The sequence below is a fragment of the Rosa chinensis genome, chromosome 4 (assembly GCF_002994745.2).
Source record: "Rosa chinensis cultivar Old Blush chromosome 4, RchiOBHm-V2, whole genome shotgun sequence".
In the NCBI taxonomy this organism is placed as follows: Eukaryota; Viridiplantae; Streptophyta; class Magnoliopsida; order Rosales; family Rosaceae; genus Rosa; species Rosa chinensis.
The window spans coordinates 28,107,735-28,131,418 of record NC_037091.1 but is presented as its reverse complement, the minus strand read 5'-3'; the positions used below and the strand labels follow the sequence as shown (position 1 = coordinate 28,131,418).

General features: G+C 38.0%; 2 protein-coding genes across 5 annotated transcripts; one reads left to right on the top strand and one right to left on the bottom strand.

Moving 5' to 3' along the window:
- Positions 1-443: 443 nt before the first annotated feature.
- Positions 444-3,522, bottom strand: LOC121052652. 2 transcript variants are annotated; one of them, XR_005809712.1, is made up of 2 exons: positions 3,390-3,522; positions 444-562 (listed from the first exon to the last, which is right to left on the bottom strand). XR_005809712.1 is itself a non-coding variant. In XM_040518044.1 (2 exons), the coding sequence occupies exon 2, from the start codon at positions 3,031-3,033 to the stop codon at positions 2,416-2,418; it is 618 nt and encodes a 205-aa protein (XP_040373978.1). In that variant the 5' UTR covers positions 3,034-3,097; positions 3,390-3,511; the 3' UTR covers positions 1,689-2,415. The 2 variants fall into 2 exon arrangements, 1 of the variants encoding a protein (XP_040373978.1); XM_040518044.1 differs by lacking the exon at positions 444-562 and adding an exon at positions 1,689-3,097 and having other exon boundaries at positions 3,390-3,511.
- LOC112197465 (electron transfer flavoprotein-ubiquinone oxidoreductase, mitochondrial) lies at positions 3,357-23,303 on the top strand. Of its 3 annotated transcripts, XM_024338151.2 has the most exons (18): positions 3,359-4,606; positions 4,679-4,755; positions 4,899-5,005; positions 5,747-5,828; positions 5,937-6,045; positions 6,479-6,525; positions 6,633-6,707; positions 7,629-7,745; positions 7,855-7,923; positions 8,377-8,469; positions 10,045-10,147; positions 11,006-11,130; positions 11,817-11,866; positions 11,969-12,035; positions 12,786-12,865; positions 21,911-22,039; positions 22,121-22,187; positions 23,030-23,263. In XM_024338151.2, exons 1-18 carry the CDS (start codon positions 4,342-4,344, stop codon positions 23,111-23,113), a joined length of 1,746 nt encoding a protein of 581 aa, XP_024193919.1. In that variant the 5' UTR covers positions 3,359-4,341; the 3' UTR covers positions 23,114-23,263. The 3 variants fall into 3 exon arrangements, 2 of the variants coding, with proteins under 2 accessions (XP_024193919.1, XP_040373977.1); XM_040518043.1 differs by lacking the exon at positions 4,899-5,005 and having other exon boundaries at positions 4,411-4,606; positions 23,030-23,303; XR_005809711.1 differs by lacking the exons at positions 21,911-22,039; positions 22,121-22,187; positions 23,030-23,263 and having other exon boundaries at positions 3,357-4,606; positions 11,969-12,131; positions 12,786-12,856.
- Positions 23,304-23,684: the final 381 nt, after the last annotated feature.

Genomic DNA, 23,684 nt, shown 5'->3' with positions numbered 1-23,684 from the left:
ACTCTAATTCTTAAACCCCCCTTTTTATTTCATTATTTGTATATATTCTTTTTGTAAAGTTTTACGTTATACTTTAATTCTTTACTTATTTTTGCAATTACAGGTGTACCCTCAATCTCCTGCTAGAACGATCCCTACTTATTCTATACTAACAACTACATTTTGCAGGGTTAAATTGCGCGCTTGCTTTTAAGCGTATCAGTGTGAAGACAGTTCAACAAGTGTTAATAAAGACCGCCCTCAACCTTAAGGGACCTGAACTAGGTACCAATAAGGGGTTTAGGCCAATATTAACAAAAGAGACTTCAACTATTCCATTCAATTTACAACTTACAATTAAAACTCGTGTTCAACAATATAAATAAGGTCCTAGTTAATTTAAACTAAGTTTCAAACAGTTTACATACAATAATTATAAACAAAAACAAGTGATTTTTCAATCCCCGGCAACGACGCAAAAAATTGACAAGCTAAAAGTAGCATGCAATTTAACCCTGCAAAATGTAGTAGTTGTCAGTATAGAATAAGTAGGGATCGTTCTAGCCGGGGATTGAGGGTACACCTGTAATTGCATAAACAAATAAAGAATTAATACAATATAAAGTGTTATTTACAAAAATAAAACAAAGAATAAAAATATATATAAGTAAACACAAATAAGGGGGTTTTAGGATTATAAAATCAAAAATCAAAATAAAAAAAATGTAAAAACATATATACAAGGGTGGAAGGCAAGGAACAAAGATCAAAACCACATCCATATGAATGAAATCCAATCACAAATCCTATAGCATTCTATGTTTTTGGTTTTATTGGATGTTTGGATTTCTTGTGAGATTAAAGTATATGTTTTGATGTTTAGTTTCCAATAGCCTTGAAGCATGAATTCGTTTTAGGATTTTCAGATTTATAGTTTTCGAAATCTTTATATGTTCTTGAATATTTGTTGATTTTGTTCTTCAATCCCACCTATCATGTTTTCGATTTCTTTGATGGCCAACTTAGGTTTCAAATTGCATGATTGAATCCATAATAAGATGCTAGCGTCTAGGTCTTGTTAATTAAAGTGAAAAACCTATAATTACTTAGGTAAATCAACAAAGAGAATTGCATGTTTGATTAGCGTTATAACTTGTGTGTTTTTCTTAAATCAATCAAACTTTCTAAGTGTCTAATGCGTTGAACATGTTTGTTAATGGATTGATCATTCACTAACATTGCATGTTTAATAGGGTTAACTATGGTGCGTTCATTTAGTTAATTTAACTAAGGAAAGTAAAAAGAACTTATGCATGCGTTCATGGTTGTTTGTTCTTTATTGATTTCGTTCAAGTATGTATTTGATTATTGAACTATGATTTGTGATCTTAAATTTGTGTTAAAAGTTGTTAACTTCGTCATACATCTTATCCGTCCATTTTATCCTTGATTCTTGGTTGATTGGTCAAATTTTTTTTTTTGAATAGGATTTGATATTATTAGAAATCAAAGCCATGAATACAGGCTAGAGTACTCTAACAGAACTTACATAAGAAAGTCCAGGAATAGCCTGGATAACCTATATAAGTCACACCTAAACTCATTAAATCTAAAATGGTCGCTCGCTAAATAGCAAACCAACAAATTAAGTAAGAATAATCTCGCTTTCTAAGGCAAAATCAACCATATATCTAGTCTAATTTGCCAAACACTCAATTGTGGTATACATATCAACTAGAAACATCTTAGAGAAACATATAGAAATCACTCCCACTTGCGAAGGCTTGACGTTCAGAATGTCTTGAATTTTTGAAACCTTAAGCAAGCACCTTCTCTTTCCCCTTGGGGTTAGAGCTAGTGCTTGCCTCAGCCTCATCAGCAGCTAACAACCTCGGCATCAGGTTGGTCTTCTTGCTTTTTGTCTTGTCAGATTCTCCATCTTTCTTTGCATTCTTCCCTTTTCCTGCTATCCCATATGGTAGTTTGTTTACGCTGCCAATTGGACATCCCCTCTTTCTCTTACGTTGTTCAGTGTTTTTGGAAGGACCCTCTAGCAAACCCATGCTCACTGCATCCAAATTTTTCTTTCCAATGGCAAGATTCAAATGAAGTTTTTTAGGAGAGATTGTTACCTCATCATCTTCTCTAGTTCTACACAGCCCGGTAATTGGATTTCCATTTTGTCTCCGTTCAGGCAGTTCCCGGATTTGTATTTGCCTCTTTTGGCGTCGCATGTTCATCACCGACTGAGGGAAGAGAGCTTCTGGTATACTCCTTGGCACTTGAACTTTGAAAATTAGGGTTTGGTACCGGTTGTTCCCGCAAGACTGCCAAGGCTATGGGTGGTGCTTCTGCCCCTACTGGTGTATCATTGTCTTCAACTAATTCTGGCCCAGAGCAGGGGAGGCCAACATGCGTAACCAATCCACATGTGCCTCATCGACCGAAGATCTTGTCGTACCTGAACTGCACTATGAACTGGACTTCGTCTTCAACCCAGAACCTACGATGAAATAACAGAGGCTTCACATAATCAATCTCAACCCGGATGCGCATGACCCGATTCCGGAACCCTGGACGATCAATTTCTTTAAAGTCACCGAGCATGCTGCCAATGAGGCGCATGATGCACTTGGATATGAATGCAGGTGGTATTCCTTGCAGAGTCATCCAATATGATGACTTCGTGAGGAGTACATCCACCGCCGGGCTGACACAGTTGTACGGTGCAAGGGCTATCGGAGCTCTGTTATAGCCCCATGGTCCGCCTTTCCAAACGCGATCAGCGTCGTTTGGGTCTGTGAAGGAGAACAAAACCCTGTCATCTTCTCCGACCTCCTCCACCTGGAGTATTAATCCATTAATCCTCCATGCAGCTCGGAACATTCCCAGGAACAATCTGCGAGAGTATTCCCTCGCCATAAGTAACTTGCTAATCATGAAAGCTTCAGGTTGTCTCAACCCTTTGGATGGGCGCAGATCCACCGGTTTCTTCCCATCAGCTAGGGCTAGGGAGGAGGCCAGGCGGGCTGCCATTGCGTCGATCGTTGCCATTAATTTGACAAAGAGAGAATGCTACGCAGTCGGCAAAAGAAAACCCTAACCCTAGGTATTGCGGCTGAGAGAGGAACTATTAGAAACATCCCGTTGTGTCTAAGACAGATAATTTTATGAAGATTATGATTGGTCAATGTAATTAGTTTAATACACAAATTAATTTCGAAATCCCCTTAATTTTCGTGTAATTTTCATAAATATTGTATATTTCTAATTAATATTCTTTTTTTTTTACTTTTAAATAAAAGGAGCACCTTCAATGTCAGATAGAATGATCCATTCTTGCTATATACTAACAATTATCAACAAAGAACAAATTAATATTGTCAACAAAGTTAATTTTGAAAACTCACTTTCGAGCCGCCGGACGGAACATCGAAACTCAGACGGTTTGACTGTAAGTTATTTTGTGTTCTTTCCTCATGAAATTTTGCAATTAATCAGTCTCTCTCCTTCCACGGAGATTTCCTCTCTCAAATTAAAAATCTGCAATCCCATTCCTCCAAAGAAACCGGCGACACCCAGACCTCAAAGTCCTCAGCCTCTATCTCAATTCACCCAGACCTTCAAGACCTCCTTCTTCCTCTTCAAGAAGTTCAAGAGGACAGTCAAAGAAAGATTTCCCAGAGCTTCTGACGCCGAGATCTATGCTTTACTCCCACACAAGGTCACTTTTTGTTCTTCTCTAATAAATAAATTCATAACGATGATGATCATGGACTTGCTTTGCATTTCCCCAGCCGCTAATGGTTTCACTATGATTCTGGGTTCATTCCGGATTTCCGGGAATCATCTCTTACAAAATTTCATGATTTTTGACTTGGAATTAGTTTAGTTTTCCATCACTGTAGCATTTGAAATAGCTCCCCTTTCTAGTGCTCTCCACAGCTTCAGTTTGGTGCTATTCCTCTAATGGCTGCTTATCAATCTCTTTTGAGGACTTAATCAATTTGGGTTGAGGTGGGTGTCGCGATGGAAGCGATGAGGTTGGGAGTGGGTGGCGATGAACGATAACCAAAGAAGAGGACAGGGAGACTGAGAGAGTCTCTACACTATAGAAGAGACCCTGTCCCATATTGTTTAGACTCCCAACATACTTAATAAAAAGAAAAATTAGAAGAGTGAAAATAGAGGGGAAAAGCACATGAGCCGTTGGATGTGACTTTGTACACGTGGCACGTCAGGATTCAAAGCTTAGGATCCTCTCCCATCAGATAAAAGGAAAACCCAGATGCTACTCTTTTGAAGAGCAACTGATTTAGCGAATGACAAGTATTGCTCTGAGTGTGCCACAGGGAGGTCATCATGTCGATCATGCTGAGGCATATTCTGAAACGAAACTCGAATTCGTACATTGGGCGGCTGGCTTCTGCTTCCGCGTCTGGACGGCTATTCTCGTGGAGGAGCAGGACTTTCTGCAGTGAACCGCAGAGAGAGTCTATTCAATACGACGTCGTGATAGTTGGGGCGGGGCCGGCTGGTTTATCGGCGGCGATTAGGTTCAAACAATTGTGCCGTGAAAATGATACTGATTTATCAGTCTGCGTTGTGGAGAAAGGAGCTGAAGTCGGTATGTTTCTTTTGCAATGCTTCAAATGCTTTTAGAAACAATTAGTCTTGTAATTGTTGTGATTTGTGATAGGTGCTCACATTATTTCTGGTAATGTCTTTGAACCCCGGGCTCTGGATGAACTTATCCCACAATGGAGACAGGAAGAGGTATCACTATTACCCTTTTCTTTTCTTACTCTTCTATATCTGCTAATTTCGAATGCATTATTAGTTGGCAAGTTTGTTTGTAACTTTCTCTTAATTACGTTTTACTTCCTTTATCTTAATACTTCTGCCAATCTGATTTGCAGTCACCCATCACCGTCCCTGTTTCTTCTGACAAGTTTTTGTTACTTACAAAGAATCATGCATTTTCGCTGCCTTGTCCTTTTAATAACAGAGGAAACTATGTCATAAGGTACTTGGAAATTGTGCTGTTGGCCTGTTCTGTGATTTTAGTCTTCTCTTCTTAAGTTTGGCTGGCTGCAAGTCTCAACAATTGGCCAATTGGCATTAAGTTTAAAATTTTAATCAATGTTTTTTTTTTTCTTCCATGCACAATCTTGGTGACCAATTGAGTCCCCTCAATAACATAATCATCTAAAAGAGGTGATCCTTATTGGTACAAGTGGGATCTTATAATGTCAAATCAACTTCTTCCATTTTTTTTTCTGGTTAGTTGAATCCAACAAAGATATGCTATGCAATTATTTCATTTTTACAGTATTATTTCGAACAACTAGTAGTAGCCTATCATATCATTCATTCTTCTGCACCAAAATTATTTAAAACGGATATCAGGCTTAAGAAGTTTAGAGTGTTAAGCATGAGACCTCAAATAAAAGGGAGGAAAACATATACTAGTCCAGAATTGCATGATTTAGTTACCATTTTAAGTTTTTAACTCATATCAAATTCTGAGCTTTATTGTCCTTGTTTTCCTGCTTTCGTTCTGCAGTTTTGAGATGAATTCTCTTTGAAGAAGAGAAATATTCGCTCATATTCATACTTTGCAACCTTTTATTGAAGTTCCCTTTTACTTTTGTCAATTTTTTTCTTTTACTGTTTACTATTATCTTTCCTGTATAATCTTTGTAATACCTTTGACTTAAGGTGTTGCTTATTAAACAAGCTGTTTGCTCTTGACCTTGTGATATAGTTTAAGTCAGTTAGTACGATGGATGGGAGTGAAGGCAGAAGAATTGGGAGTAGAAATATATCCAGGCTTTGCTGCTAGTGAGGTACTCCTGTTAATTTTCTCATGAGATTTCTCAGCTTACTGTTGAATATTTTTTGTTTGCAAGGATATTTGGTGGGATACTTTATTCACAAATTATGTAATTGTTCAGATATTATATGATTCAAATGACACTGTTGTTGGCATTCGAACTAATGATATGGGAATATCCAAAGATGGTTCAAAGAAGGAAAATTTTCAACCTGGCATAGAATTGAAAGGCAAATCTCTCGCTCTCTCCCGCTCTCTTCTCCACGCACACACAGTCTCACACAGAATTATGCTCATGCACATGCTTATATGTACAGCAAATATTTATGTTGTAAAAGTCCCTGCTTTGAGCATGCGTGGCTCTTGTGCTGCTACTAGAATGTAGTATTTGATTTGATTTTTTGATTTTTTAAGCATGTAAAGTAATTTGACATGTTTTATACCAATGGTATACGTTTAATGAGGATCAGTTGCTATATAAGTGACTGAGTAATGTTTATGGATCTTTTATATTTACTGAATTAACAGATTTGCCATTATGTGGTCCTCTGTCTTGTTGGACCTTTCACTCATAATTCCCCAAGAATGGAAAAAAGAATTTTTTTCACTCCCTCTAGAAATAGCTATAAACTTGGCTTATAAAACCATGGGACTGATATGTAGGGCGGGTCACACTTCTAGCTGAAGGGTGTCGAGGATCATTGTCAGAGGTAGAAACATTTCTCTTACATCAAGATGCTTTGTTGTTGTGGAACATTATCTGTTGATATTTGTCAGTCAGACCTAATTCTGATATTAGTATCTCTGTTTATAACAGAAAATAATGGATAAATACAACTTGAGAGAGAAGGGGCATGCTCAGCATCAGACTTATGCTTTGGGAATCAAAGAGGTAGCATGTCATTAAAAAAATATAATAATAATGGAGAGAAATCCACATGCCGCTCCTTTTTTAGTACTCGAAAGATCTTCTATCTTTAATGACTTCAACACAGTAAAGGAAAGATTGTGGATTGTAATATAGGAGTGTGGTTTTCAATACCCATATATAAAGAGGTATCTTACTTTAGACATCAGTTACTTTTTTATGGCTGTGTTGGTAAGCCGTTTCAGCTATATTTTATCTATTCTTTTGATGATTAAGCAAATAATGTACTCGTTAACTCCAGCAATCATACCAAAGCTATGATCTATACTATAAATATGTTTAAACACACACACACACATATTCTTTTCATATATCCATTATAAACCCGTTTTTCAGACTCTGGACTGAAACTTGGGCCTCCTACCAGACACTACAATCTTTAGGAAGCATAAAACTCTGCCATATAACTGGGTTGTACCTTGATGTGGTCCTAACTACAGATCACATGTGAGCAAACCACCACCATTGCAGTGAACCCTTGTTGGTAATAACAATAATTTTGATTGATAGTTTTCAAGCTCTGATGGCAGCCACCCCTTTTCTGAAAAGGTTATTATTTGTATTGTATTCAGAATATCATATTATAGCATTGCTATGGGTTACTTATTTAAAGACGATTTTGTTATTTGCCAAGGTTGTTGGGCATTGTTAAAGATATGGTGTTTTCTTTCATTCTTTCTTACAAAGAAAAGAAATTGTTCCTCAAAGACGTACCAGTCTTATACGTAGCTGGTTTTTTAGAATTGTCATACCAGGTAGGTTTCTCTAGATTCTTTCTGGGTCTTTGAAGAGAAGAATCTCATGCGACAAGTACTTAACCTATTAATTTCGTGGTAAAAGATTTGTGTAGCTTTTCCCTAAGTTCTAACATCATTATGATATCAGGTTTGGGAAATTGATGAGAGAAAACACAAACCAGGTGCTGTGATTCACACGCTTGGTTGGCCCTTGGATCAGAAGACATATGGAGGTTCATTTCTGTACCACATGAAAGATAGACAGGTAGCCATGTTACATTTTTGATTCCTTAAATCTTGTTTCCTCTGCTACTCAGTAGAAAAAGGGTTCTCATATGGTAGAGCAATAACTAGTTCCTTGTTTGATTTTTCAGATTTCTATTGGCTTTGTGGTTGCTTTGAATTATCAAAACCCTTTCTTAAGTCCATATGAAGAATTCCAGGTGACTAAATCGTTGGTACCTCTGAATGATCTAAACTGTGATTTACACTTGGAGTATGCATCTCTCACAAAACTTTTAAGTCTTGCATAATGTGTCTGTACAAATTATTATTAATATTATTGTTGTTGTTGTCGTGTAATATTATTTGTTAAATGAGCAACTATTTGTACTCTCTAGGCAGACTGGTTCTTAATTTCTGTAATTCTTTTCCTTTCTTAAACTTGGTGAGGACACAAAAGCTTACCGCTGTTATTAAGTAGATGGATTATATGATAATTAGTGGACTCTATATTTTAATTGTTATTTTTCTCTCTTTTAAGTCTTTAGTATGGTTACTTGGTTTTGATTGGCTGTTTAGTGAAAATGATTTCTCCCTGTAGATTCAGTCTTTTATCTAACGTCCACTGAGTAGAGTCTTACTAAGCTCACATTAATTTCTTTTCCTGCTGGTAGAAATTTAAGCATCATCCTGCAATCAAGCCACTGCTAGAGGGTGGGACTGTTCTTCAATATGGCGCTCGCACCTTGAATGAAGGTGGCTTTCAGGTAAATTAGTAATTCCTATTTCCTTGTTATACCTACTGGTAGGCAAACATCAATGATGTAGACCAATGAAATGCATCGGTCTCAACTGAATTTTCTTGACATGGCTGCATTTTTGTACCCTTCTAAGCATCCTTTGTAACCAATCTGAAAATTTTACTGAAGATTAAAGGCAGAAGGAGTTAAGAACAAAATTTCCTAGATAATATACGTTAATCATAGTGATTTTATTGTAGATGCTGTTAAACGCATTCCAAGCAGAGGGAAATATGTTTCATCTTTTGAAATAATATGTAGATGCAGTTAGACGTTCCATTTTTCATATTGTGGGCCTCCGTCCTCACCATATATTCAATGATTAGAAATGTTTAGTCTGTAGGCCCCTTTCAAGATTTATTCCTGCAAAAGATCTGCCAATTGGTGCTCAGCCTAGTGCTTTTTTGTATTTCTGATTTAGAGACCCGTAATGATGCCAGAAAATGAACGATAAGTGCTCCACTTTCTTTACATAATTGAAGCCTTCTCCCTCCACAAAAACCAACAGATGTCACCACTGCTATAATTTTAATTGCGAGAATTGATAAAGAAACTAAATGCAGAATTCCCCATCCAACATTGTTCTCAAAATTTCTCTTTCTCCATTACTCACACCAAATGGAGTACACTGAAAGAATCTGCCGCTTTAGATTTATCTATCCATGGACACCGTCTTTAGTCTCTTGTCATGAATTCGGAGTCCCACCATTTTTGTGCAACCCATTGAATAAGTGAATCCTTGACAAAAAGACCTTAATGCTTGGACTCCCCCAAGTGCCAGCCCGAAATAATTTGACTAGATGCCTGATGAGTAGTTCTGATGTATTATTCCAGCTTCAGGGTCTAGCAACATAACATATCAAGATAACTTTACTTCAGGATCTACCTGTAAAAGTCGGCCAAATTGGAAATCTTTGAGATATCTAACTGATTAAACAAGTAGATGAGCACAATATTTTCAATATCCGTATGGTATTATTATGGTAGTTGGCTAGATTATTTTTGAATTGGGCTGATTTTATGCCAAAGTGATCTCCGAGTGTTAGCCTGAAAATAAAATTGAAACGGGAATTCATGTTGTGTTCCATTTGCAATCCCTCAAATAGACAGAAAAGGATCACTATATAGCCTATTTTGTAATCCCTTTTCCCTGAAAGTATCTATCTGATTAAACAAGTAGACGAGCACAGTATTTTCATGGTATCATTATGATTAGCGGCTAGATTATTTCTTAATTTGGTTGATTTTATGTCAAAGTAATCTTTGAGTGGTGTCCTGAAAATAAATTGGAACGTGAATTCATTCTGTGTTCCATTTGCCGTCCTCAAATAGACAGAAAAGGATCATCATATAGCCCATTTTCCTTGAAAAATGAAGTTTTATGGGCAATTGAAATAAAAGAAGTGTAAGTGTAAGATTGACTATTGGAGCGTATTAATAACAATATTGTATATATGTGTATTATGTACCAACTTTTTGCCTTGCTGTTCGCTGGTACATGTGTACAAATATCATACAAATATGATGCTAGTTAAATTTCAGTCTATCCCATATCCAGCTTTCCCTGGAGGAGCAGTTATTGGATGCTCTGCTGGCTTTTTAAATGTACCAAAAATTAAGGGAACACATACTGCAATGAAATCAGGTACATTCCACCAAGTCTTGTTGAATTGAAAATTTTGATCTTATTCACATTGTCTACCTATGTGGAAACGATTATGCGTGCTGAATAGTTGAGTTGTTTTTCTTTTGGAATATATAATTGATGGAAGACTTGTCAAATTACGTAATAATATTTGTTAATTGCTTCATCTTGTTCTGAGTGCCTCCACCACGTTGAAATAGAGAACACATAAGATCTTAATCTACTTTTTTTTATATATTTTTTTTCCTCTTCGATGTATCTAAAGTGATGTGATGATAAAGTAGCTTAAATTGAAAGACGTTTTGAAGAAGAGAAAATTAGAAGAGCAGTGTTGGATTGTCAGTCTTTTTGTCTGAGCATGGGATTTCTATGGTAGTTTTTCACAAATATTGGGAAGGGTTTCATTCTGAAGGTGATGGTGGAATTCTTTTTTAATGGCATTGTAAAAGCAGTCACAAACAAAAGTGTACTTATTTTGGTTCCAAAGAAGTACAAGTGTATAAAAGTATGGGATATCTGACCTATCAGCTTGGCGACAAGTTTATATAAGATTGTGGCAAGATGAAGCATCTTGCTTCAAGGGATTTAGACGAGATCTTCTTGGAATTGGAGAAAGTAAGTAAAGCTGGAAGGTGCTTGTTTGTTTCACATGAAGGGATAGGTGCTGGATGCTTACTATCTTTGCAGTAATCCTGAATTCTCAATTGACGAGTTTAATGCATTCGAACAGAATTAAAATATGGCCGATGTGGAACTGCTTATAGGACACTTTGAATGCTTCTGTGTTAATTGTAATATTAGTGCCTTACTTTGGGAATTGCTTTTAAAATTTGAGCATAACTAACCTACTACTTATAGGCATGCTAGCTGCGGAAGCATCGTTTGGTGTTCTTCATAAAGGCTCAAGTATGGAAAAATACTGGGATGCTTTAAGGAATTCGTGGATATGGGAAGAATTATATAGAGCACGGAACTTCCGACCGGTGAGTAGAACTGTCCATTTGATTGCTTTTTTGTTTGTTTTCTTTTTGTCACTAGACTACTTATTTGTTAGTTCTCCACCACAGGTGTACTGCTTTTATTGTTGTTATTTTGGGGATGTATATTATCTTACTGAGCCTGATAATAATTGATTACCCGATAACTGTTACTCACTAGCCACCTCTTGTTTGGATTGATTATATGATGAAATGACTTGGATGGACCCTATCAAAAACTTCCACACCAATTTAGGATTATAATCCATTCTAAAAGGAGATCCTAAATCCAACAGTAATTAGAAACAACGTTGCACCCCTCAAAAAAAAAAAAGAAACAACATTGCAAAGATGCACAGCGATGTCTTCCGGTACCAGTTATAATTAGATTTAAAGGATCAAGACAAATAAATAAGCAATCAACAAAGAGGGTGCAAGATCTGTTGACGTGGGCACTATACCGGTTCATTTCAATCCACTAGAAAAGAAAGCAATACATAACAGATCAGTTCTTACCCATCTCACTAGACGTATTTCATGACTCTTGCTACTTTATCACATTGACTGATTTACAATCGTCTTCTAAGAAGTGTCACAAGATTTCTCTCGCTTGTTAATGCCCTCGAGGCATGACCTCAATTCATACAAATAAATTACTGTCACTAACCTTCCGTATGATCTTGTTATTTCAGGCATTTGAGTATGGACTTATTCCTGGCTTGGCCATAAGTGCGTTAGAACAGTGAGATCTCATTGCTGTCTATCATGTTGACTGATTACTCTGTTTTCTCGTTGTCCAATTTGCATGTTGATATCTCACTCATCAATATTTTCTGCTTACCAGCTACATAATGAAAGGGAGAGCTGCCTTAACGCTGAAGCATGGAAAACCTGATAATGAAACAACAAATGTGAGCAATATTCCGCAAAACATGAACTAAACTGACATGCATTGGAAGTGAATGAAATTTTAAATATGGGGTTCGATTTGGTTGACACTGTAAAAGGTAATCACGTCTAAGGGGGAATATGAAGGTAGGACCAGGTCCTCCTTGGTAAATATTATGACTTAATTGAATTGAAGTCCCACCAGGGAGTCAAATTTTCTCGCAATTAGTTCATAGTAGTGAGGGTTAGTTAATCTCAAAATGATGTTGCTTTGTGGCCAAGTGATTTCACGAATTGGGATATGATGATAATATCTCAATGTGCATGTCATGATAAAGTAGTGATTTGGACTATGTTTCGTCATGCATGCTTTGTAACAAAACCATTGATTAAAAATTTAATATATAGTTGTTTCTTCTATTCCTTCTTGATGTTATTTTTATGGGACCAATTGAAATTTTTGTTCCACGAGTCTTTAAATTACACTAAATATCTCATTTTCTATCATGCTGCTCTAAAGCTTTTTCATGAGTCATGAACAACAGTCTTTATAATCTTCTGCTTGAAGTTTAACACATTGATAAATATTTTGACATGGGCTTCAATTTTTGCTGAAGTTACCAATTCTGGAAGGCATCCATTAGAACCTTTGGTTATTGTTTTCGTCCAATCACAACCCTGGAATAAGTTTTGTTTGGACTATAATATATTACTTGTGATGACCTTATTTAGCTGCTAAGAATGAACTGATTTGTGCACCCTTATATGTGCAGGTTGCAGAGTTCCACTGTCCAATTAAATATCCAAAGCCAGATGGGGTTTTATCTTTTGATATTCCAACCTCCCTACACAGGTTTTTAAAAATTGGGTCTTTTGTTCTGTATTCTTGTTTGTCTTAATTAAAGATTGCAATTGAACAGGTTGTTGTGAATCGGTCAATATGTGACGTCGAAAACCAAAATAAGCATAGCACACCAAGAGAAACAACCACAGAGATACGAATACAAGAACATATTTAAGGTGGTTCAGCAAAACTTTTGTCTACGTTCACCGGGCACAAAAAAAGTCTTCCACTATATTTATAATGGGTACACAATCATACCAAGTCTCTAACAGACTTAATGAACAACCAGAAAGAATAAGAAAACAAGGACTCTTTTCTCTTCCCATCTCTCTCTTCTTTATCCTCTCTCGGTTTCTAACTCCGAGAATGGAATACACTTAGCTCTCCGTCTCTGTGATGCAAAACCAATAGCAGAACCCCTCCTTATATAGCAATTAGGATATTAGCTTTCTTCACTAATTATAAAACCCATTCTCATTGGTGGTAGGCAACCTTCCCCTTCACTGTAACCGACAAGGATTATAGGTAATCCTACATCAGTAAGGATATTTTTTCCTTAATGGAACTCCATTCACCAGTAGGAATCCAAAACTTACTGGCTAAACAATTCTCATACCCTAAGACAATTGTCTTAGGATAGACTCATGGGTTGAAAACCCAACAATCTCCCTCTCATACTTTAAGACAGTTGTCTTAGGAAAGACTCATGGGCTGAAAACCCAACAATCTCCCCCTCCAGACCATGAGGGAGGAATACCAATGTGATTCCATTACTGGTAGTCCGCCCGAGCTGACTTGATGCAGAAATTCATGTTTGGAGCTTGTAGCTCCCAGATCGAACAACTCATCACCATGTCCCTCCTGGTGAAACAACTCTTGACCATCTTCTCCCCGGTCAGAAAACCGATCATTGGAATTGGAAATTACAATTCCAAAACATCTTTCTTCCTTATGAGGCCCTGGTTATGGCACCATATGTGCGAAGAAGTATCACCCATCGCACTCAAGTCATCTCTGCGTACCATGCTATGTATCTTGTACACGGAACGACAAAGCTTTCCTTTAGCAACATCCAACGAGCCGTTTGCAAGCTTCCACTTTTCATCACCAATATATGGTGGAAACCTTGTCTATCAAGAGAACTTGCAGACATTATGTTGACACTCAAATCAGAAACGTGCCTCACATCCTTCAATGTCATATGGTAACCAAGATTAGTCTCGATGCAAATATCTCCCATTCCCGAAATCTTGGAGTAGCTTGTATTGCCCATATTTAACATCCTAAAGTCGCCTGCTTTGTATGTAGAAAAAAGCTCCAAGTTGGAAGTAACCTGACAACTTGCATCAGTATCCACGAACCAATCGTGACCTTGTCACTAACATACACACATTGTTGAACAGTAAGAAGCCCCCCTGAGATGGCTGTAATTCCTGTATCTCCGTTATTTGGGTAATTGCCCTACTTTTTGTCCTGTTTCCACTTTCAACATTCATGTGGCCCGTATTGCCACAATAGTGACACTTTCCACTAAACCCTCAACTTGAATTCTTGTCCTTACCCTCTGTGACATAGAGCCTTCCATGTCCATTGTCTATGCCCACAGCTTTTCTTGTGGTTTCTTCATTAAGCATGTTATCCTTAACGGTATCCATAGACAGTTAACCATCAGACAAAGAATTACTTACAATCACCATGAAAGTCTCCCTATTTCACCCGGTTTGTGTGGGTGAGTTTAATCATTGTGCTATTTGTTCCTTCCATTCTGACAACACCGAACCTGCTGAACCAAACCTTGAATTCCCAGACGAGCCTGGGCTTTAATACCACTTGTTGTGAATAAGTCAATATGTGATGTCGAAAACTTAAATAAGCACAGCACACTAAAAGAAACGACCACAGAGATACGAACTCAATAACACAATTTAAGGTGGTTCAGCAAAACTTTTGCCTACGTGTATCGGGCAGAAAAACAGTCCTCCACTGTATTATTTATAATGGGTACACTATCATACCAAGCCTCTAACAAACTTGATGAACAACCAAAAAGAAATAAGAAAACAAGGACTCTCGCTTCTCTTCCTATCTCTCTCTTCATTGGCCTCTCTCACTATTTAACTCTTGAGAATGGAATACACTTTTCTCTCCATTTCTGTGATGCAAAACCAAGAGCAGAATCCCTCCTTATGCTATAAGGATATCAGCTCTCTTCACCAATTAGGAAACTCATTCCTATTGGTGGTAGGCAATTATGCCTTCCCCTTCTCTGTAACCGACAAGGAATCCTACATCAGTAAGGATATTTTTTCCTTATTGGAACTCCATTCATCAGTAAGAATCTAAAATTTACTGGGTAAACAGTTCTCATTGTTGTGTTTTTGGCTCATTGATACAATCTGAAAATTAGGATGCAGAATTCAAATCCAAGTCTAGAAAGGAAAGAGGTTTGCGCGCAGCTTTTCTATAAGTTCTAGGAAAATTAGTCTTTCAAGTTCTATTAGGATTTGTATTAAAGGCTTAGTCTATTAGGATTAGGAATCCTAATTGTATATTGTATCAGCAGCCTCTATGCCCTATAAATAGGGGCTGCAGTCAGTTTTCTGGAATAAGGAAGACAGAAAGTGCAGAAAACTGAGAGTCAAGGTGATAGAGAGATAAGAACTAGTCTGAGGGGTTTGAGGGATCTGCAATAAGTACTTGTAAACACCTAAATTCTTCATAGTGCTAGTGAATCTCTCAAGAGAGATCACGAAGTGGACGTAGGCTAAAGTTTGGCTGAACCACTATAAAATCTGCTGTGTTGTTTCTGTTTTCAGTTCATCTATTATTCTGATTTTGCTTAAGTAGTAAAACACAAAGATCCTAAAGGGGGCATACACAATAAGTGGTATCAAAGCTTAGGCTCAAGGTGTTTTGCGATGGTGAACGGCAAAATCATTGTCGAAGCAGGAGATGTGAAACCGTCCATTAAGCCCTTTAATGGCAAGGACAACTTCACGCTTTGGCAAAGGAAGATGAAGAACGTTCTGGTTCAGCAAGAGGTTGATGAGGCAATCGGAAATAAGCCTGCAACAATGACTGAAGCAGATTATACGAAGAAGAATAAGAAAGCAAAGAGCTCCATCGAGCTGCATCTTGCTGATAATGTCTTGCTTCATATTGGTGAGAATATGACTGCAAAGGAAGCATGGGAGAAGCTTGAAAGCGTCTACAGGGGTAAAACTATCAGCAGCAAGCTACTCTTGAAGGAGCAGCTCTTTAGCCTCAAGATGGAGGAAGGGGATGATCTTAATGATCACATATGCAATTTTCAGAATTGCATATCAAACTTGGAGAAGGTTGGAGCAAAGATGGATGACGAAGACACGGCTGTCATGTTACTTCATTCGCTTCCACCTTCATTCAAGCACTTCAAAACCACCATGATATTCAAAGATAGTATCACACTTTCTAAAGTGTGTGAGAACCTGGAATCATATGTCAAAATGGACAAAGAAGAAGAAAGTTCTCAAGCACGGGGACTTCATGTCAGAGGCAAGGAGAGAGGAAGGTCCAGGAATAGAGGTGGTGGATTTGAAGAAAGAGGCAGGTCAAAATCCAAGGGGAAAGGCAAAGAAAAGAAGAATGGTTGCTTCGAATGTGGTTCACTTGACCACTGGAAAAGGAATTGCAAACAATGGAAGGAGAAAAAGGCGCAGATGTTAGGAGAAAGCTCCAAGTCAGCCAATGTCGTTGCTGGAAATTATAGTGACGATGGAGAACTTCTCGCAGTAACAACCAGCTCCAGCACACTTAAATATTGGACCTTGGATACAGCCTGCACATTTCATATGTGTGCACACAGAGATTGGTACGATACATATGAAGAGAGGAACACCGGGGAAGTGTTGATGGGAGATGATTCACCTTGTAGAATTATGGGAATCGGAACAGTAAAGATCAAGATGCATGATGGAATTGTCCGAACGCTGGGAAACGTCCGACATGTCCCAAAATTGAGCAGAAATCTGATTTCATTGAGCACTTTGGATAGGGCTGGATTTTGGTATAAATCTGAAAAAGGACAGCTCAAGGTAGGAAATGGACAAATGGTCTACATGAGGAGTGTGATGCAACCAGATAACATGTATAAACTTACGGGTTCTACGGTGGTTGGTGGAGCTGCAGTTTGTACAGAGGAAGACAAGACTGAGCTTTGGCATAAACGGCTAGGGCACATGAGTCAGAGAGGGTTGCAGGAATTACACAAAAGGGATCAGCTGGAAGGTGTAATGAGCTGCAAACTTGAATTTTGCAAATATTGCACACTCGGAAAGCAGACCAAGGTGACGTTCAATGTGGGCAGCAGTGAGAACAAATCCAAAGGAGTATTGGACTATATTCACACAGATGTTTGGGGGCCTACACCAACAAAATCAAAGGGTGGAGCCAGATACTTTGTCTCTTTCATAGATGATTTTTCAAGGAAGGTTTGGGTATACTTTATGAAAACTAAAGACCAGGTTTTCACTAAGTTCAAGGAGTGGAAAGCTGAAGTTGAAAACCAAACAGGCAGAAAAATCAAGTGTTTGAGAAGCGACAATGGAGGTGAATATAGAGATAATCAGTTCTTACAGCTGTGCAAGGATGCAGGCATCACAAGACACTTTACTGTTAAGAAAACTCCTCAACAAAATGGTGTTGCAGAAAGGATGAACAGAACTCTCATGGAGAGAGAAAGAAGCATGAGACTTCATGCAGGGTTGCCTGAAACTTTTTGGGCAGAAGCGGTTAATCATGCATGTTATTTGATTAATCGATCACCTTCTAGGGCTATTAACTTCAAGTGTGCAGAGGAGGTATGGTCTGGAAAGCCCGTTGATTATTCCAACTTGAGAGTGTTTGGTTGCAGTGCTTATGCACATATTCCCAGTGATGAAAGAACCAAACTGAAACCAAAGTCCCACGAGTGCTTGTTCATCGGCTTTGAAAAAGGGGTGAAAGGTTATAAGTTGTGGGATATAGTCAACGACAAAAAGGTGATCAGCAGGGATGTAATCTTTGATGAGAAGACTATGCCATTGAATGAGGAGGTTAATAGCAAGAAGGAGAAGATGGCTGTTGTTGAAGAAGAAGCAATCAAGATTTCATTAGCTAGACCATCGGATGAAGATTCCCAAGTTCAGGTGGAGCAAATTGAGCGAGTAGGGAATGATCAAGGAGCTATTGAAGAAACAGAGCAGCAACAACAGTCACCAGTTAGGGCTCAGGTGGAGCAATCCCCACAGAGGGGTCGAAATTCCCCTATCCCACAAGCACCTGAGTCATTTAAAAGAAGCATAGCACTTGACAAACCTAAGAGGAATCCAAGAAAGATACAAAGGTTTGGGTTCGAACCGGAAGAAGATGTGAGTCATGCTCTGAGTATAAGTCAAGGAGATCCAACTACTTATCAAGATGCCATAGAAAGCGAAGAACGGGCAGGTTGGATTGGTGCTATGATAGAAGAGATGGAATCTTTGCATAAGAATTCCGTGTGGGAGTTGGTTCCTAAACCCAAAGAAAGAAAACTTGTTGGCTGCAAGTGGGTGTTTAGGAAGAAAGAAGGAGTACATGATGCTGATGCCATAAAGTATAAAGCACGTTTGGTGGCAAAAGGGTATTCGCAGAAAGAGGGAGTGGATTATGACGAGATTTTCTCTCCGGTCGTCAAACACACTTCAATTCGGTTATTGTTGTCTATAACAGCTCAGTATGATATGGAGATTGAGCAGATGGATGTGAAAACTGCGTTTCTTCATGGGGACCTCGAAGAAGACATTTATATGTCGCAGCCGGAGGGTTTTGTTGAAACAGGAAAAGAGGATCTGGTTTGTCGGTTAAGGAAGTCCCTATATGGACTTAAGCAATCACCAAGGCAGTGGTACAAGCGTTTCGACACATACATGCTGAAAATAGGCTACACAAGATGCCTATATGACTGCTGCGTTTACTACCATGTATTCGAAGATGGGGAGATTATTCTACTACTTTTGTATGTAGATGACATGCTAATTGCATGCAAGGATATGTCGAAAATTCAAGAGCTTAAGAAGAAATTGGGAGCTGAATTCGACATGAAGGATCTAGGAGCTGCACAAAAGATCCTTGGAATTGAAATAAGGCGGGATAGAAAAGCTGGGAAAATTTGGCTGTCACAAGAAAAGTACATTCTGAGGGTACTTGAACGCTTCAACATGGATGGAGCTAAGGTTGTTTCTATCCCATTAGCTGCACATTATCAGTTAAGTGCAAAGCAAAGGCCATCAAGTCAAAAAGAGATTGATGTGATGAAGGATGTTCCATATGCAAGTGCAGTAGGGTGTCTCATGTATGCAATGATCTGCACAAGACCAGATTTAGCTCAAGCATTGAGCGTTGTCTCTAAATACATGTCAAATCCGGGTAAGCCCCACTGGGAAGCAGTAAAGTGGATTTTAAGGTATTTAAAAGGGACTAGGCAGCTTGGAATCATGTTTGAGAGGAAACAAGAAGTAGCATGCGTAGCTGGTTTTGTGGATGCTGATTATGCAGGAGACTTAGATAAAAGGAGGTCCACAACAGGTTATGTTTTTACTTGTGGAGGAGGACCTGTGAGCTGGAAATCAACTCTTCAAGCAGTCACAGCTCTGTCTACTACTGAGGCAGAATATATGGCATTAACAGAAGCTTCAAAGGAAGCTATTTGGTTGAATGGGCTGGCAAGTGAATTTGGAATTCACCAAGAAAGCGTGGTAGTGAAGTGTGACAGTCAAAGTGCCATTCACTTGGCAAAGAATCAAGTGTTTCATGCAAGGACGAAACACATTGATGTTCGTTATCACAGGATCAGAGATTGGGTAGAATCTGGAAATATTATTGTGGAGAAGGTTCACACAAATGACAATGCTGCAGATTGTCTTACCAAGCCCGTTGCTGTAGAGAAGTTCAAGCATTGCTTGAACTTGCTCAGTGTCACAACATGTTGAGTTGTGGTGGAGCACCTCCTCACTTGAGGTGCGTTGAGGCAAGAAGAGTCTTCCCAAGGTTAAGGTTCTTGAAGGTTTGTTCGGGATTACTTCAAGAAGTTCAAGACATCCTGAAGGTTGCAGCAATCGTTTTGGTATCAACTCACCAAGGTGGAGATTGTTGTGTTTTTGGCTCATTGATACAATCTGAAAATTAGGATGCAGAATTCAAATCCAAGTCTAGAAAGGAAAGAGGTTTGCGCGCAGCTTTTCTATAAGTTCTAGGAAAATTAGTCTTTCAAGTTCTATTAGGATTTGTATTAAAGGCTTAGTCTATTAGGATTAGGAATCCTAATTGTATATTGTATCAGCAGCCTCTATGCCCTATAAATAGGGGCTGCAGTCAGTTTTCTGGAATAAGGAAGACAGAAAGTGCAGAAAACTGAGAGTCAAGGTGATAGAGAGATAAGAACTAGTCTGAGGGGTTTGAGGGATCTGCAATAAGTACTTGTAAACACCTAAATTCTTCATAGTGCTAGTGAATCTCTCAAGAGAGATCACGAAGTGGATGTAGGCTAAAGTTTGGCTGAACCACTATAAAATCTGCTGTGTTGTTTCTGTTTTCAGTTCATCTATTATTCTGATTTTGCTTAAGTAGTAAAACACAAAGATCCTAAAGGGGGCATACACAATACTCATACTATAAGACAATTGTCTTAGGAAAGACTCATGGGCTGGATTCCCAACACAGGTTAGAGAGGTAGCACTTGCCAACACATGTTGTAGAGTAGGGTTTTTATCAACCTATTTCACCTTCTTCAGTACTTAGTTTGTGAAAATAAAAGCAGAATGCGGCCTTTTAAGAACCGTAAAGTCAGCAATCATCAAATGATTTGAATCCTTTATTGATGAAGTAATGAACAATGAGGAAGAGCCCAGTGTATTCTTTTACTGAAAGAAAGCTGTCTGCTTATTATAGAGCTCACTCCCCTCTCCATGTCCCCTTCCATGTCTTTGTAGTGAGGTGTTATTGAGCAGATAAGTTTGGCGAGAGATCATCCATAGGCAAGACAGTACGGAGGAGTCACTGAGCACCCACCCACTTTTCTGTGGGAGTCTGTAGACTTGTTCTCTTATTCATGAGATTTTTCACTTGCTTAGGTTTTCCTCTTGGCTTTCTCAAAGTGATCATTATGAAGAAATGTTGGTTGTAGCCCCATTAGATTGGGAATAGCATATAGATGTAATATAGCCGTTGCTACTGTTTTGCTTCATCCTCTGCAATTCAAGCCCTTGGATCTTTAGTTGACCCAGAAAGGTGTATCTCTTAGAAGCTCTCATACAGTTACGTTTTGTCCTGCCTCAACATGGGGTTACAACAGGTCAAGGGATTTACCATATTTCAACAGAAATAGTTTGGTTTGACATACCTCCATAAATTTGACACATTCAATTAAGGGATAAAAATACAAGTACCTCAGTGTGGTTTAAGTCAGATAAAGAATCGAGAAATAAAGATTTACTGGGCTGAGAGCGTAGCTTTGTTTGAAGCCAAATTCTGTCCTCAAGTTTCAAGAAAAGAATAGAGAATCCAAACATGATTTGGATTACCTATAATGGAGTAGCTTAAATAAGTTGGGTTTTTGTGGGCACTTTTAAATTGGGCATTAGTGGTGTTTTTTTGTTTTTTGTTTTTAGTCAATGGGTATTAGTGGTTTAAGTTGGGTATATTTGTGGCTTTTAATTTGCGTATCACCTATTGATCTTAGAGGACTAGCGATAAAAGGCTTAAATTTGACTGCGTAGATTATGCGGTGTATGTGGGACACTTATTAGCATATATATATGTATCAGGGACACTTATTGGCACTGATCATTCCACATTAGCAGACCTGAAGTATAGGATGAACTCAAAACTATATTTTTCCTTGTCATAATCAAATAATGGTTTAATTATATTTGGTTGCCCTAGTCTTTAGTGGACTTTCCCTAGTGGATGTTTCAGTGTGCAGAGACTCCTACTTTGTTTGATTCTTCTATAGACTTTGCTCTAGTAAATTGTTGATCTTAATACATTGCAATTTTATAGGAGCAATACAAATCATGAGCATGACCAACCAGCTCACCTTCGGTTGAAGGACCCGAAGAAGCCTGAACTTGTCAACTTGCCAGTGTATGCTGGTCCTGAGTCACGATATTGTCCTGCACGTGTTTACGAGTAATGCCCAGTCTATTATTGATTTCATTTGACTGTCTGTAAATTAATTATTTCTGATTCTTATAAACTTTTAAATTTTAGGTATAACCCTGATGAAACGGGTCAGCTGAAGTTGCAGATCAACGCTCAGAATTGCTTACATTGCAAGGTAATTTTAAAAGATAGTGGGAGCTAGTTTTTAAGAATGTCAGAAGTCGAAAACATGCACATTCGAGGGTGGAAAACTCTTTTACTAGACTCAAGGATGGAGCTGAATAGTTCGTGTCCTTAGTACTACTAAGGACGGAGCTGAATAGTTCGTGTCCTTAGTACTACCAAGATTTTCTTTTGTCTTTCTAATTTTTTTCTTTCTTTAATTTTGTTATTTATGCATATGGCATGCACCTCTCCAAGTGCAACAAACCATACCAGTAGGGTTACTGCATCCAATATATGGCACCCATGTTGCATGATTTAGAAGAAGGAAAAGAAAACATGGTATTTAAAAACAACTTTTGGTTTCTTCCATTGTCTCCGGTTGTCCATCAAATGCCATCTTTTATGCGTCTCTTTATCTTGTGCTCCTGTCTCTGTAGAAATAGTAACCATCTGTAACCGATCAAATTCGGCTTGTGACGACCCTCTCACATGACTATAGCACATAGGAGGTTGGTTGTGAGAGGACCTTGCTTGCAATGGTTGAAGCCAAAATTTTAACTGCTCTAATATGCAAATTCTTTCTTTGATCTTCTGAAATTTTGAGGATATTGAAAGCCATATGGTGGTAAACTACGAACTCTTTATACCCAAATATGCAAATTTTTTCTTTGATATTCTGAAAATTTGAGGATGTTGAAAGCCATGGTGGTAAACTGTGAACTCTTTTTATACCCAAAAAAAGAAAAAAAGAAAAAAAAGAAAAAGGGCCACAAAGCTAAACTAAACTGTGAACTCTTGAGTCATCTGTTTGTAACAAGTTCATCTGTTTGTAACAATTTGAGGATGTTTCAGGCTTGCGATATCAAAGACCCTAAGCAAAACATAGAGTGGACTGCACCAGAAGGAGGTGGTGGTCCAGGCTATTCAATAATGTAGAAGAAGCACTGTTTTTGTAAATTTTTTCACTTTCTACAAAACAATTAAGGGGTTATAATTCATACAGTTTGTTGTGGAATTTACAATATTCTTACTTCTGGTCCCATATAAATAAAAGATGAATCAAATGCATCACGTTTTTGGTTTATAGATTTTATATTATTTCCATGTGAAATAATCAGTGGATACATTAGGTGTGGTCAAACTATAGAAACAAAGTGAAACATGATCTGCTGCAAAGCATCTTTTAGTGCAAACCAGTCGATGTAAGTTCATACACCTTTGACTTCATCCGACTTACTAGCCAATTCCAGTCGCCATATGTAGAAACTATTATCAGTTACAGGGTTTGGGAACAAACCATATCCTGTCAATATTCGTTGTTTGAGCGATAGCCTCTGTTTATTTTTTTGTTGCAATAGTAACAGTAACTTCATTGATTATGCATACAAAAAAAAAAAATTAAATAAATAAAATTCATTGATTAGTTAATAGTATTGCAAAGGAACCTACCCATTAGCTTCTAAAATTAAGCTCCCTACACGTAGTATTAAAGTAGCATGCTTCTAAA